Source organism: Columba livia, chromosome Z, assembly GCF_036013475.1.
Source record: "Columba livia isolate bColLiv1 breed racing homer chromosome Z, bColLiv1.pat.W.v2, whole genome shotgun sequence".
Taxonomy (NCBI): Eukaryota; Metazoa; Chordata; class Aves; order Columbiformes; family Columbidae; genus Columba; species Columba livia.
In genome coordinates, this window is record NC_088642.1 from 43,245,117 (window position 1) to 43,260,804 (window position 15,688).

Genomic DNA, 15,688 nt, shown 5'->3' on the forward strand with positions numbered 1-15,688 from the left:
AAAGAAAAAGCCACCCACAACATATGCAAATGCTGCCCCAAAACTTCCCTCCTGTGTCCATGCCCTGCATTTCTCACCAGTCAAACACCTCTGGGAGTCTACAGCTGACTGTAGGAAGTACTATGTTCAAGGACTGAGACAGAACTGGGGCCAGTGGACCTGTTTGTCACTTTAAAAAAGCCCACTTTTAGAGGATAAGATGTTGATTCCCATGGCCCTAGGTATGATTCAGCAGCAGCTTTTCTTGAATTTGATCTTGTGCCCAGCCACCCAAAGGATTTACAGACTAACTCTGATCAGCAACTGCTGTACACAAATGATGACAAATTTGTGCCAAACCAGCAATCCTAAATAACTGCAGGCACTACGCCACTCCCCAGCGCCATCTCTGGGACTGCAGGCTCAGCTTTTTCAGGACACTATGCCATACAAACAGCTTTTGCACTTTGGCAAAAGCTTGTGACCAGGTAGGGCTATTTTGACCCACTGGGAAGTCCTACAGCCTCCAAAGACAGGGCTTGTTGAGCAGCTTTCATTTTTCATGTCAGAAAAAGTTAATCACAAGTCCTCCTATTTCACCAGATACAACCACTTCTCCGGGTAACAGCTGCAGAGGCTTTTGAGAGTTTTGTACCTCTTTTCTTCCTGATGGTGACCAATACACAAACCATGCAGAACTGGGTGCACTTCTGCTGTGGCAGCTGTGCTGTGTCACGTTCTGCATCACCAGTGGCTTTTGCCATAGACATCACCAAATATAACACACTGCAGTGATAAAATCAAAGGCATAAAAAAGGCATAGGTGATCAAAGTTTTACCATATATAGTCTTTCTTGAGACTAAGTGTTATGCTGAAGCCCATCTCTAGTGGCTAGCAGCCTCATTCTTAAGATGACAACATCATAATGTAAAAAGGGTGTACTTTGAGCTATGGATTGAACTTGAGTTACACCCTAAGCTAGTGTCATGATGAAAATGTGTCCTCTATACTCCACCAGTGGGGAGCACAGTGGTATGACACTGAGATAGAGAGACAGTTGTTGAAAGACCAGGGCTACTCCTCATAGCAACCCAAGCTATTTATCAAATGTTGGGACAAAGCAGGTCCTTTGGAATAAACCTATGATGTCCTCTGTCATGCATTATTGTTCAAAGGCCTAGTTCTCAGCCTGAAGCCAGAAGAAACAACTTCAGAAATTAAGTCACCTGTGCGTCTTACCAAATGAAATAATTTACAAAGCATGTGAAACAGACAGTAAAAAGAAGTCAGAATCAACTTTAAACATAATAAATCCACAGAATCCTTGAAAAATGTTGGGTAGAAGAGACCTCTGGAGCTCATCCAATACAACCCTAGCTCACAGCAGGGCCAATTAAATGGGGTTTCTCCAGGTGGGAAGATCTCCAAGGGTCAAAGTCCTGGGCCCATCCTGGAAAGTAAACATCCAGAGGAGAAAAGTCTCCTGGCAATGTCCCATACTGCAGCTTGTGCCTGTTGCCTATGGGCTGTCTCTTTGCCCTTCTGAGAAGAGTCTACCTCTATCATCTCTGTGTCCTCCATCCTGGGAGCTGACTGCAGCAAAAAGGGCTCTCTGACACTTTCTTATCCCCAGGCCAAAACAAGGCACTAATCACTGTGAACTTAGGTGATTAAAGACTAACACAAAGGTCTGAAGAGGGTCAAATGAACAAGGACATACTGAGGACCTCTATTAATCTTATTCCTTAATCAGTAGTTTATAGTAATTTATTTAGGTGATAATCTAATAACTTCCTAAGCAATTAGACAACTGTCACTAGAGTAAAGCCCACCAGGATCAGTTACCCAAAGGAACTCCTTTCGTGGAAGACCTTGCAGACTGAAGGGGCACAGGACTCATTATGAGATGCACGGGGAACAGCCTGTGACATGCCGTGGGAAGAGACAGCAAGCACAGAGGGGTGAGGAGAAGCAGGCTCTAAACTGATGAGCTTGGAGGGTAGGGTGTGACATGGTGCATGTGATGCAATCACATCAAACTGGGAAACATGCCAGACCAATCAGAGCAGTGACAAAAATTCCTTAGCCGCCTCCCAGGATGAAAACCAAATGGCCAACCACCTGAACGGTACACATGACTGTGGCAGATCTTTCTGCACCTCTCATGAGAAACCCACATGCTTTAGTACCTCATTGAAGTGTCTATACACCGATGTCCATAGCATGGGGAATAAACAGTAAGAACTGGAGATCTACGCATGTTCACAAGACCATGATGTCATTGCTATTACAAAGGCATGGTGGGACTGCTCATGTGACTGGAATGTTGTCACAGAAGGCTATGTACTTTTCAGGGAAGACAGGCCAGCAAGTCGAGGTGAAGGAATTGCACTTTTTGTGAGAGAGCAACTTGTATGTCCTGAACTCTGCCTAGGGGGGGTTGCTGAGCGAGTTGAATCCCTATGGGTAAAAATTAAGTGACAAGCTAACAAAGGGTATATTGCTGTGGGCGTTTACTACAAGCCACCTGATCAAGAGGAGGAAGTTGATGAGGCTTTCTACAGACAGCTGGAAGCGGTTTCACAATCACAAACCCTGGTTCTTGTGAAAGACTTCAATCGTCCTGACATCTGCTGGGTGGACAACACAGCTCAGCATGCACAGTCCAGGAGCTTCCTACAGGTCATTGGTGACAACTTTATGACACAGGTGGTGGAGGAGCCAACAAGAAGAGGCATGCTACCAGACCTTGTCCTAACAAACCAAGAAGAACTGCATGGAGATGTTGTGGTTGGGGGCAGCCTTGGCTGCAGTGACCATGAGATGGTGGAGTTCAGGATCCTGTGTGGAGGAAGGAGGAAAATAAGTAAGACAAAACCACTGACTTCAGCAGGGCAAACTTTGGCCTCTTCAATGTCCTTCTTGAAAGAATCCCATGGGATAGGGCTCTAGAAGGTAGGGGGTCCAAGAGAGCTGGCTAGTATTCAAACAACACTTCCTCCAAGCCTAAGACCAATGCATCCCTATGAGCAAGAAATCAAGTGAAGGGATTAAGAGGCTAGCATGGATGAATAAGGAACTCTGGTCAAAACTCAGGTGGAAGAAGGATGTTTATGTAATGTGGAAAAAGGGACAGACCACCTGGGAGGAATATAAGGAAGATGTTAGAGTATGCAGTGAGGAAGGCCAAGCTCTGCTTGGAAGCAAATCTGGCGAGAGATGTCAAAGATAACAAGAAAGGCTCTTTCAAGTACATCAGCAGCAAAAGGAAGGTTAGGGAGAATGTAGGTCTGCTGCTGAATGAGGAGGGTGCTCTGGTGACAGAGGATACAGATAAGGCAGCATTACTGAATGCCTTCTTTGTTTCTGTCTTTACTGCTGAGACCAGCCCTCAAGTATTCCAGACCCTAAAGACAGAACACAAAATCAGGCAAAAGGAAGACTTTCCCTTAGTTAAGGAAGAATAGGTTAGAGATCATCTACATAAACTGGACATCCACAAATCCATGGGCCCCAACGTGATGCACCCGTGAGTGCTGAGAGAGTTGGCAGATGTCATTGCCAAGCCGCTCTCCATCATATTTGAAAAGTCTTGGAGAACAGCAGAGGTGCCTGAGGACAGGAAGAAATTCAGTGTCATTCCAATCTTCAAAAAGGGCAAGAAGGACAACCCAGGAAAGTACAGGCCAGTCAGCCTCACCTCCATCCCTGGAAAGGTGACAGAACAGCTCATTCTGCATGTCATCTCGAAGCAGGTGGAGGAAAATAAGGTTATCAAGAGTAGTCCGCAAGGGTTCACCAAAGAGAAAACATGTTGACCAACCTTATAGCCTTCTATGATGGTATGACTGGCTGGGTAGATGAAGAAAAAGCAGTGGACCATGTCTACCTTGACTTAAACAGGCTTTGGACACTGTCCCTCACAACCTCCTCATAGGCAAGCTCAAAAAGTGTGGTCTGGATGAATGTATGGTGAGATGGATCGTGAACTGGTTAAATGGCAGAGATCAGAGGGTTGTGATCAATGGTGCAGAGTCTGGTTGGAGGCCTGTAGTTAGTGGGCTTCCCCAGGGGTCAGTGTTAGGTCCAGTCCTGTTCATCCTGTTCATCAATGACCTGGATGAAGAGACTGAGTGCACCCTCAGCTGGTTTGCTGATGATACCAAACTGGGAGGAAGGGCTGACACACCAGAAGGCTGTGCTGCCATTCAGGGAGACCTGGAAAGGCTAGAGGACTAGAAGGCTAGAGGCTAGAAGAATCTGATGAAGTTCAACAAAAGCAAGTGTAGGGTCCTGCACCTGGGGAGGAATAACCCCAGGCAGCAGTAGAACTTAGGGGTTGACTTGCTGGAAAGCAGCTTTTCCGATAAGGACCTGGGACTTCTAGTGTACAACAGGTTGACCATGAGTCAGCACTGTGCCGTTGTGGCCAAGAAGGTCAATGCTATCCTGGGGTGCATTAGGAAGAGTATGACCACCAGGTCGAGGCAGGTTATCCTTCCCCTCTACTCTGCCATGGTGAGGCCACATCTGGAGTATTGTGTCTAGTTCTGGGCTCCCCAGTTTAAGAAGGACAAGTAACTACTGAAGGTAGTTCAGTGGCAGGCTACAGAAACGATTAGGTGTCCGGAGCACCTTTCTTGTGAGGAGAGACTGAGAGAGACGGGTCTGTTCAGCCTGGAGAAGAGAAGGCTGAGAGGGGATCTTATCAATGTTTATAAATATCTGAAGGGTGGATGTCAAGATGATGGGACCAGACTTTTTTCAGTGGTGCCCAACCATAGTATGCGGGGCAATGGGCACAGACTGAAGCACAGGATGTTCCATCTGAATATGAGGAGAAACTTCTTCACTTTGAGGGTGGCTGGGCACTGGAACAGGCTGCCCAGAGAGATTGTGAAGTCTTCTCCTCTGGAGACATTCAAGACCTGTCTGGACACATTCCTGTGCTACCTGCTCTAGGTGAACCAGATTTAGCAGGTGGGTTGGACTAGATGATCTCCAGATGTCCCTTCCAACCCTAGCCATTCTGTGTGATTCTGTGATGTGAGCCTTCTGTAAAACTTACAAGACATTTTTAAGGGCACTGTTGGAATGTGTAAGACATACAATACTTAGGAAAAGACCAATGGCGGGGAAAAAGGATCGAGATGGCTCAGGATGGAACAAACATGGTATAGCAGAGGAAAAAGTGGGTAAAAGGGCTGTTTGAGTATAAACAGGTTGCTAGTCTGTGTATTTCTCTCTCTTGTGTGCCCCTTCCTCTCATTAAATCCTACTTCTTTTTTGTGAGTGGCCTCTGTTCTTAGAAGGTATTGTGAATGCCAGTGAACTTCAAGTTGGAGTCATCAGTAAGATTAGAGTAAGATACCAGCAACTGGAGCACGGATGCAAACCTGTGGAGTTCCTCTGTCTGGATGCCTGCAACAGGGAGGACACTGGCATTTGGGCCACATGTTGGATAAACTGTTTGTGCAAACACGTGTGTGTGTGTATGTTCCCTGAATACTGACCAGCTTGGAATCAGGATCGGGCTGTCAGTGCTGCTCATGGTCCCCCTTGCTGCCCACTGAGCCTCCAGAGTTGTTCTCAACCCATGAGCCCCATTCTGCACCACTACCAAGCTCCTCCCAGCCAGGGGTGGGACTTGGTGTTTGCCCAGGTTGTACTCCATGTTCCCAGCAGCTCATTTCTCCAGCCTGCTAAGGTCCCTCCAAAGGGTCACCCTCCCATCCAGAATATGCAGCGCTCTCCAATTTTGGCACCATTTCCAGACTTTCTTTGGTCTTGCCATCCCCTCATCCAGCTTAAGAAAAACCTTAAATTGCCTTGCCCTAGCATCGCCTCCTAGGGACACCACTGCTCACCAGCCAATCAGTGCGACCTCAGACCACTGAAGTCAACTCTCAGAGCCCAGTGATCCATAGCTCATCACTTGGGCAAGTACACTATACTGAAGGCCTTACTAAAGTCAAGTTGTCCAACATCCAGAGCTCTTCCCTTCTCCACAGAGTCTGTAATCTCTTCAAAAAAGGCAATCAGGCACCAATGGTCTAGGCACAAGTTGTCATGGTAAATCCCTCTGGGTTGTTTCTGCTCCATCCACATCTTGGAAAATAGTCTCCCTCTCCACCATCTACCTGGAGACCAAAGAGAGGCTGATGGCTGCCATTCCCCAGACCCTCCTTACACTTCTGGAAGACAGTGCAATGCTGCCTTCACGAACAGTGACAGCCAGTGACAGCCTTTCACGGAGAGAGTGAGCAGACTACAATGATATCAGACAGCTCTCTCTCCTGTCCCACTGATCAGTGAGACCATAGTTTCCTCCACCTCCCTGTGCTGCTAAAGCGCTCAAGGAAACCTTGATTTTTCAGAGGAATTCCTTCATGGTGACTTGCATCTGTGGCCCCTCCTCCTGTGACTGTGCACTTGTGGAGATAAATCCTGTTTAATTTGCAAATCTCTTATGTGACAAATTCAAAAAAATTGCCCTGACCTTCACGGACAGCACCACGCAGCAGTGGCTTAGCATGCATTCACTGCCTGTTGCAAAGGCTGGGGCACACCATGCAGATGGTCTACTTTCTTACGCAAGGCCTAGGAAAAATATGAAATTTTTTTTTTCCTTAAACCTGAATTAATTTACAAGATTCTCTTCTTGGCTCAAGTTTCATAACACTCTGGATTACTAGGACCATACTGGACATCTGTTACAAGTTTTGAGTGTCAGTAAGCCACACTGAACAAAGGTGATATTTTGTTGAGGAAGCTATAGACCACTGTAACTGGCTAAACCTGTCTCTGACCAGCAGTGAAAGACATTGATTGAAAAATCTTACTGTGTGTCAGGACTTCATCCAAATGGAGACGTGCACAAGATGCCTGATCAGAACATATTTAAGGAGGAGTCTGTGCCTGCGCACACAGTACTCCTGAGGAAGCTACAGCCCAGGCTGATACCACATCCAAGCAGGGACAACAGAGGACTTGGACAGAAGAAACTGGTATGCTCAGAAAGGTAGAAACCATCCCATATACTATTCCTGCTTCCCACATCATTTGTTTCCTTGTCTGTGCGTTTGGGACATGCTGAACATCACAAAAAGAGATGGGATATGGAGGGAAGGGGAGCAGCTATGTAGCAAGATGAGAATTTGCATTCAGGCATCTTCTTTCTCTGTAGCTTCAGATCAATTGCCAAAATTTTGTGTTGATTTAAAATACAATAATTTTTACATAATTCCCAGTTCAAGTCTGTTTGCCTGGGGCAAGAACCAACTGAGTTAATTTGCTTGTACCCAAGAAGAAAGGGTGAAAAAGAATTGAAACAACCATTCTGAATTTGAAAGCACCATGTCTTCCTGTGCTATCACCCAAACTTATGTGTTAACTCAAGACAGAGGTGCAGTCTAAGTCTCTCCTTCTTCCTTCCTTTCCTGGACTTGAAGACCTAAATGACAGAGTTTTTCCAAGCCATTTATTTTCTCTTGGATTCAGCATGGACATCTTTCAACTTTAGAGGACAAAGTGGGCACTATGATTACTTAACTAAGTAATCTGAAGAAATGCAGCCTTAATACGCACACAATAGTTGAGATTCCACTATTTGACAAAATGTCTAAGAGATACACTAGAAGCAAAAATATCAGAAGGAAGGAATAAAAGATCTTGTGAATGTCACCCCAAATTGTTTCAGGATTCTGTACCTTAGAAGCAACTTCCCCTCCACCCCTTCTGTCTCTTTATTAGCACCCTGTCTCTGAGTCGAATATTTTATAAACATATTCTGTACGAACGTTAGGGAGCATTGTTTAGGAATTAACCAAGTAAGCCAACAGAGAAGATACTGATAACCCCCATATGGTTGCTAGGCAACAGATAACTAGAAAAATACTGAGAATTATGAAAATGGTAAATGTGTACAAGATGCACAAACTATTTTAAATATTCCATAGTTTGCAGTGAAAAACATTTAAAATATTTAATTCTAAAACTTCCAACAGGTCACAGTGAATGACATTAAGATCCAGTAGTCTATTATTTGGGTGAACAGCAATATATGGCCAATTACTGAAAATTTTGTGGTTTTACAGTTGAAAAAAATTACTAGTGGTCAAGATGGCCTATTATTAATGTAGAGAAAACTAAAAGCTCACATTTGCTCTACCTGAAACATGGAAGGTGTATCAGTGATCCTAGAAAACACACTGTCAGCTACACAGGGCTTTAAAGATTTTTATTTTCGCTTTATAAAGTTCCCTGTACAATTCTCTTCCTCTACACCTTTAATACATTTAGATTAACACCTATTGGCTGTTAACATGGATGAAAATATGAGGCAAATAACACACATCAAGAATACTAATAGTCAGGATTGTAATGAATGTATATTTTCTTGAAAGAAGAAACGAAAACAACATTATTAGGTTTTATTTATAGCACACTCAAGTGAGGTGGCTAGACAGGTCTCTACGGGGAAGGTGACGCAAATATACCTTTTATTCTGCTGGTAACTTGTCCCATTAAAGTATTCTCTTATTCATGGCTCATAGCAGATGGCACCAACCTGATTTAACATTCATACATTAATAAAAAGAAACACAACACTTTAGCAGTGAATGGACTCCACAGAAGATTCATTACAACAAAATCTCTTACCTGGGAAATTTTACAATAATTCAATAATAATTTAAATGCACATCCTAGAAACAAAACAAACAAACCCTCCAAGCCTAATGAATGTAAGATTTTGTGAACAGCACCAAGAAATCCTGCATATGCTTAGGATTCTGTAGCCTAAGAAGGTGAAGTAATTGTATGTCCAAAAGGTTTTTTCAGTGCCCATGAGGCACCGGTCTGTATTTATATTAAGACGTACATTTTAAAAAATTCAAATAATGTAGCATTGCCATTCTGTTATTTAGAGAGTGTTATAATGACAGCTATAGAAAAAAAGCTATTAATTAAAAAAAGTTTATTTCAATTCAACATTTTTAAAGCAAACTCAGTTTTAGAGAAGAACAGGCTCTTCAAATCCTGATCTCGACTGAAATAAACAAGGATACTCTTAAAATTCTGCACAACAATTTAAAGTCATTATTTTCCTTCTTCCACTCCTGTGATATACTGGACAGTGCAATGCAGAACTGCATATTGCACATTTATTTTCAATCTTGTACTTTGTGAGAGTGGTTCTGATCCATGGCTGTGAAGAACAGGCAGATTGCCGTTGTGATGAACACATGCACTCCCTCATAAAGCAGTTTTGGTGAGAAGACGCTCCATATGAACAGGTGGTAACGCAGGCCTGTTACCAAAACAATGTAGATGGCAACTGGAATCGAACGCATTAGAGCATAGCAGAAAGAGCCATGACTCACTGCCACTGAATTCCTGGTAACAAAAACAGAGGAGTTAATTCTCAGGCAAACTTAGTGAAGACATCAGAGTTCCTCCACTCTTTAGTATTATTTCACAGCACAATGAATACTCGCGGGTCTCCACTTTGTGTTAGAAAACTGATTGAGGCAATGATATAACTAATAGAGCTTGTCCTTGGTTACCTCTACATCTCCTATAACGTGCAAGCATGGTAAGTGTAAGCACAGCAACTGTGACCAAACTAACGGCACCTCAGTTCACCTAACACTTAAAAGGTTCTGTGCTTTAATATACTTTGTTCCAATTATTAAAATCTCCATTAAGTAGTTTCAATATAGCTCTGTCTCTCGTTGGCCTTCCAGCGCCATTCCACAGAATCTAGAGGCAGAGAAGAAAGACTTCAGTGCTCTTCACAAATCTGCCCAGCCTGCACAAGGATAATCAGCTGGAGTCTGTTCCCCTGGAAAAGTGCATAAAACTTGCCAGAGTACAGTGCTGCCCATAGCCAGTAACACTGTACAAAGCTACATAAAAACTGTGCTATTAGAAAACTTTGCAAAGCTAGCTAACATAAGAATCTCCAGAGAACACCTTGTTCTTAGGCTTACATGAGCAATATGTTGCATTCCTGCCACAGCAGTATAGTTCAGCTGGGCACACTGTACTGAAAGAAATGTATGCCCCACATGCAACCTACACAGCCTGAATCTGCCACACCGAGGAATTCTGGTGGGTGACAGGTGTCAGATGAAAATGGAAGTGAAAGGGTTTTCTGTACTTGGATTGCTTTCCCTCCCCTGAGGTGCCAACTCACAGCAATGATGCTGGGTTGGCATGTGTCCACTTTCCCCAAACCACATCTGCAGAGATTTATTCACACCAAATTCAGATGCTTACCTTTTCAGACAAAATGAAGGAATAAAGCTATTTCACTGGAATAATAAGCAGAACATTCCCCTCTCAGCATCAAAATATTTTACATCATCAGTTCCCAAAAGAACACACTGACAAAAAGCAGAAGCGATTTACACTAAAATCCTGATCTGAGAATCTGTTCTGCTCCTCCCAGTTTTTAATTCTAATCTTATTCCAAGTAATAAAAATTTAAGATGATGAGCACTTCTGTGAGATGTAAATTAGTCACTTATGACTAAGTAAGCTACAGAATGCAGTATTTTATATAAAGCATTAAATAACTTATTATGTAAATCAAAATAATTAGGATACAGTCTCGTTTTCCATCAAAGTCTAGAAAAAATTTCCCAAGGCTTTCAGAGTGAGGTCACAAAAGCAGAGCTGAAAAATCAGATAACAACAGCAAGTGTAAATGATTGCAAAACACAAATTCAGTCCACAGAAAACAATTTCCCTTGCTGCTTAGCCAAGGAAACAGTCACCTGGGAGCAAACTAGGCTGCTTCCTGCTTCTGCATAACTATCTTAGTCTTCAGTGAGCTTGTGTAAATAACGAGCTGTATGTTTAAAAACTGATTCTGTTGACAAGGATTAAACAAACTGCAGTTCACTCTTAGCTGTTTTCATGCTGATATAAGTAAAAATAGTATTTGTAGTAGATGGATGATACAATTGAATAAACAGAGGAAATGTTTTATGAGTCAGATGGGCAAACAGGCAATTTTGAAAACATTTTCTAGAGAAAAAAAATGCACTTGATAGACCAGCTAGATGAAGGCTAGCAGTGGTTGTGGCTATCACATTCATTAAGCTCAGTGATAGAATTTTCAATGTAATGCTAAAACAGAGAAGTGATAGTGTCCACAAACTTACATATCCAGGTCTTCCAAGAGCCATACATTTTAAATTTAAATTTGTTCTTATTTTTTCCCTAGTTAGTGCTCACCTAATAACACATTTAGTACCCTATTATGAGAAGGCTCCTAATTGTAAATCCATGGTGTTAAAAAAATGTATAAATGGCTACTTTTTTAAATATTAAGAAAGTGGCTGGAATATTATTTTCAATAAAAATCTCTGTTTACTTCTTTACCCCAAACTTAGCTAGACATAATGTTTTAGATACTTGCATCTTATACTGCAATGAGAGCACACAGTAATCTTTACTAGTAATATTTAAACTCTGTATTTTCACATTATGATTACTAGCAAAGAAATCCCAAGTCAATAAATAAATGGTACAATTCTTTCTGTATTCTCATATAGTAAAAACAATGAACTGTTTTCTGTTTCGATAATACCTTTACTTCCTAAAGGTCCCAACACTGATACAGGGAATTGACAATTAACTAATTAACACTTAAAAAACTAACACTTGACACTTAAAGAACTAACCCTACCTCACATCACTAAAGACACTTAGAGAGCTAACCCTTTAACCTACATCACTATTGCCTAGCCTTGCTTAGTTTTGTGTAACTTTATTGTACGAAAAACAGGACTTCACTGACGCCTTGCAAAGATAATAATCCTTGGGTGCACTAGATAACAGAAACTTGGGCACAGGACAGGAGATACGCCAGTTTTAACCAGCTCAGCAGTCTGAGACCTAACCAACTCATCACACTGGACCAAAGGTGACCGTGTACAGAGAAAGAGGACCTGGGTTCACGATCACTGTGCAGCTGCAACCAGGAGGAGCTGGAGGTGGAGACTATGGAAAGGAAATGATCTCCCAGAACTCATTGTAATAAGAACCGCCTTCTCGGGGACAGGTTACGAATACGTATAGGTGTTCCTAAAAACTTTCATGAATATGTAACACTTTACTGTATTTAACCAAGCTCACAACTACTGTAAAATACACACATCTTGGGTGAATTTATTCCCTGTGTGTCCGATGTCGTAATTGCATACCTTCCTTACAACCTCAAGGGTTGTAAAGTCAGTTCTGCGCCTCAGCACTGGCCTCATCTCTCAACAAAACATAGACACCTACCTGCAGAGGAAATTCTTGGACAGCTTCACAGTATAATGCAGTGGTGCAATTTAGAGAAGGCAACAGAAGTACACCGTATCCACAAAGTTAAACTGTTAATGAGGTCAAATAGCAGGATAATTTGGTTTATTCTGAAGCTGGTGTAACAGTTCACATGCAGGCTGTTGCAGAAACAGCACTGGAATGACTCAGCACAAGCAGTTAGATCTCCTCAGCCTTTCTGATGCTAAGGCAACGACACGGTTCTTTGAGCACAGCACCATTCTTTCTTCTAGCTTCTTCTGGGCAACCAATTTGCCAAATAGGTAAGAACAATGGCTTTGTGCACTCCTGCTAATTCTACACACACAGAGTGACAGCAGGGTACAGGGCTCTGCCATGCCACCAGGAACACAGTGGCCAGCTCTCAGTTACCAGTTATCAGCTGCTGCTGGTAACATGACCAAGACAACCCAGGTAGTTCAGCTGGTTCCCAAATTATTGCAAAAGATATCTCTAGGAGAGCACAGAAAGCTGGCTGTGGTGTGCCACTCGTGTATCCTACCGTTCACGAGCTGGATCAGGCAGTAATGAATAACCTTGCAACCTCTCAAATGCTGCTTCAGTGAAAACAACAGAAGATTACAGGACACATCTTAAAAGCATCAACCTGTAACTACTCCATAATGAACTGTCTCTGCATGCCTTGTCTTATTTAACAGAGGAGAGCATAGAGGGATGTAAACTGTAAACACAACCTCCATGTTCTGACAGAGCCAGCCCAACACTCTGCATAATGCAGGAGTAAAAATATCAGCACCCAGCCTCTAATACTGAGCTCATTTAGCAAAGTAGCTTGTGGGGGGGCTCAGGGGGAAGGAAGACGGGACTTTAATGAGAAATGCAAATGTGTTAAAGATGACAAAGCATATCCAAACTTCATGCAAGATTGATGCTGAAGATTTCTAGATCCAGAAAAAACAATGCCTTCAGAGACTTCAGAAGCAAAGAACACTACAGATTCACATCGCTGAACATGCCATATTTAGACTGCAAACATTAAGTACAGTTTAGAGCCCACACTGGCTTTCAAAAATCTTCTCTTTTAATTGAATATTTATTATGTAGAAAAATATGGCCGCGAAATCGTGCTATTAATAGATTTTCTACTTCTTTTGATCTCCTAAATCCTAATTGCCAATGTTTCGTAAAATCTTTCACCTCTGAATCCACCTTTGAGGTGCTATTATAATGGGTAATACAAAATTTTTAAAATGAAAAAACTACAATGCCAGAAACATGAAAGAAAAAAAGCATGTCTCCCAGTAACACAGAATTCTTAGCAGATGGTGGCACAAATTGTGTAGTTTCAAAACTGAGCAAAACTCTCCACAGACAGCCCTACAAATGCTTCCACAAATAATTTAAAAATACACCGCTTTGTGCTGTTCCAACCCATGTTCTAATCCATCAAATTAAATAAGTATTTTAGAAATGTGGAAGCATATTAATAAGGAATACCCCAGAAATGTAATTTTTCTGGGACTGGGGGTGAGGGGTCATGTCTGGAAGGTTTTAGTCTGAAATGTGCTGAATCTTTTCAATGAAAGCTATCCTCCTGCATTTCTGCCCCTCCATCTCCTCTTTTCTAGCTGAATACCATTGCCTAGATATCACTTTTGGGGATATTGAATGTGCACATTTGAAGACAGTTTTTACTGTATTATCATTTTTTACTGTATCAGTGGCACTTTTTTTCCCTAGGCTTTCTGCAGTTTCAGTTTGTAAGATGTTTCTGTTTAGTGCTCTCTGAAAAATAGTTGGTGCTTCATTAATCTGTCCTGTATATACTAATTAACGGTTACAGTCAAAACCAAACCTGATAGCCCTCCAAATGTCAGTGACAGAGTATCTGCAATCTACAAGAAATCCCTCCAGCCTAAGCAAATATCAATTAGTTTAGCAGCAAGAACAGATTTGTTATGTCTCTCCCACATGCCCTACTCTCACCTAGTGCAATTCTTACAGTGCTGTTTTAGATTACAGTACACAATGTGGCTTTGTCATGGAGAAGCTCTTTATATTTTTAGCAGATCCAAGGGAACCAAGAGTACTTTGTAAATTTACATTATCAATTCTGGTATAGACTCAATCAGAATGAAATTAATTAAATAGATTCAAAATTTTTGATGCCAAACCCTATCAGTGTACAGATACCAAAAAAGGCAGTTGCCAGCAAGCTACTTTTGTCAAATATATTCTACAGCCATGGAAATGAAGGAACTTGGGGATGACCATTGATTTTCTTGTGTCTCTCCCTTCCCAGTAAGAAAGGTGGAGAAACTACAACTAACTGAGCAAGGTCAAGTGCCTGTGATAGCAAATTACAGTGGAGAGCAGTATGTGTGGACTATAGTATGGTGTTTAGCAGGTTCTCAGAAAGACTTAGCTGTAAAAGGCTGTTAAGACCTAAAACTTAAATTCTTCTAATTTTGGCAGCAAGAGCTGGAAAAACAGGATCATATCAACTGTTTTGCCTGTTTTCACTGCTGGCTTTATCAGTTGTGCTAGGACCTTCCTGTCAGGAGAAGTAGTAGTATCAGTCACCCAGAAGAGATAACTCCTCTCATTGGCATCCACTACCAGCTAACCTGCTTAGAACAGAGCTCTGTCTACAACACAGGGCATATAGTGATTAAGTTTTAGATGTCCTTATTCCCTTCCTCAGTCAGGCTTGGCCCCTGAAAAAAGTTCTAGAGGAACTCCCTAAATTGATTAGCTAACAAAGATTTATATTAGATTTCAAGTAGGAATCCAGTTATGCTTGCATTGGGCCAGAAAGTCTGGACAGCCACTGTGAATAGCTGCCATCGTCATTTAACTGCTTAGGGCAAGACATCAACTGTACCTTTAGTGAAAGGCTTCTAAAAATGTTGCCAACCTAATTGGAAAGATGTCAACTAGATCCAGATCATCCCCTGTGTGTGTCCATTTCCTCAAACACTGACCCTGTGGCAATCAGCTCACAAAGGACTGGAAACTCTGAGCTTCTCAGCTTCACGAGAAAACAAACAAGAAAACACTTCACAAGCTCAAACATCCATGTCTATTTCAATATTGCAGGCAAAGAAATAGCTGAACTGCACACAAGGCAACATGGCCTTGTAATATCTACATTTCTTCACCACAGTGAAGGTACCTTTTCAGTACGTATCTTTGACTCAGGAAACCAGCTTTGTCCACATAAGCTACAATGACTACTGAGGAGTTCCAGTCATTCTTTAAAGACAGAATTTGCATGAAATCCCAAGTGTTCTGCTTGATATCTTTTTCCTCACTACTTCTGTGGTGGCCCATACTGGTCTATCTGCAGTGACTGTTGCTGCCTGTTATCACTGCCTCAAGCTTTCCTGTAAGGTTCTGTTCGGGTCA

The 15,688-nt window shown here is 42.1% G+C and overlaps 1 protein-coding gene across 16 annotated transcripts in view; it reads right to left on the reverse strand.

Moving 5' to 3' along the window:
• Positions 1–15,688, reverse strand: part of PIGG (phosphatidylinositol glycan anchor biosynthesis class G (EMM blood group)) — a 245,345-nt gene that overhangs the window by 145,903 nt on the left and 83,754 nt on the right. For 8 of the 16 annotated variants that reach the window (XR_010468874.1, XR_010468872.1, XR_010468877.1 and 5 more), the window contains one exon: positions 8,199–9,376. The exons of the other annotated variants lie outside the window; for them this stretch is intronic. Coding sequence is in view for 3 of the 8 variants with exons in the window: in XM_065045595.1 (XP_064901667.1) it covers positions 9,151–9,376 (226 nt within the window). In the remaining 5 variants the exon portion in view is untranslated. Of the gene's footprint in view, positions 1–8,198; positions 9,377–15,688 lie in introns of those variants that run through there. 16 annotated transcript variants of the gene reach the window in all.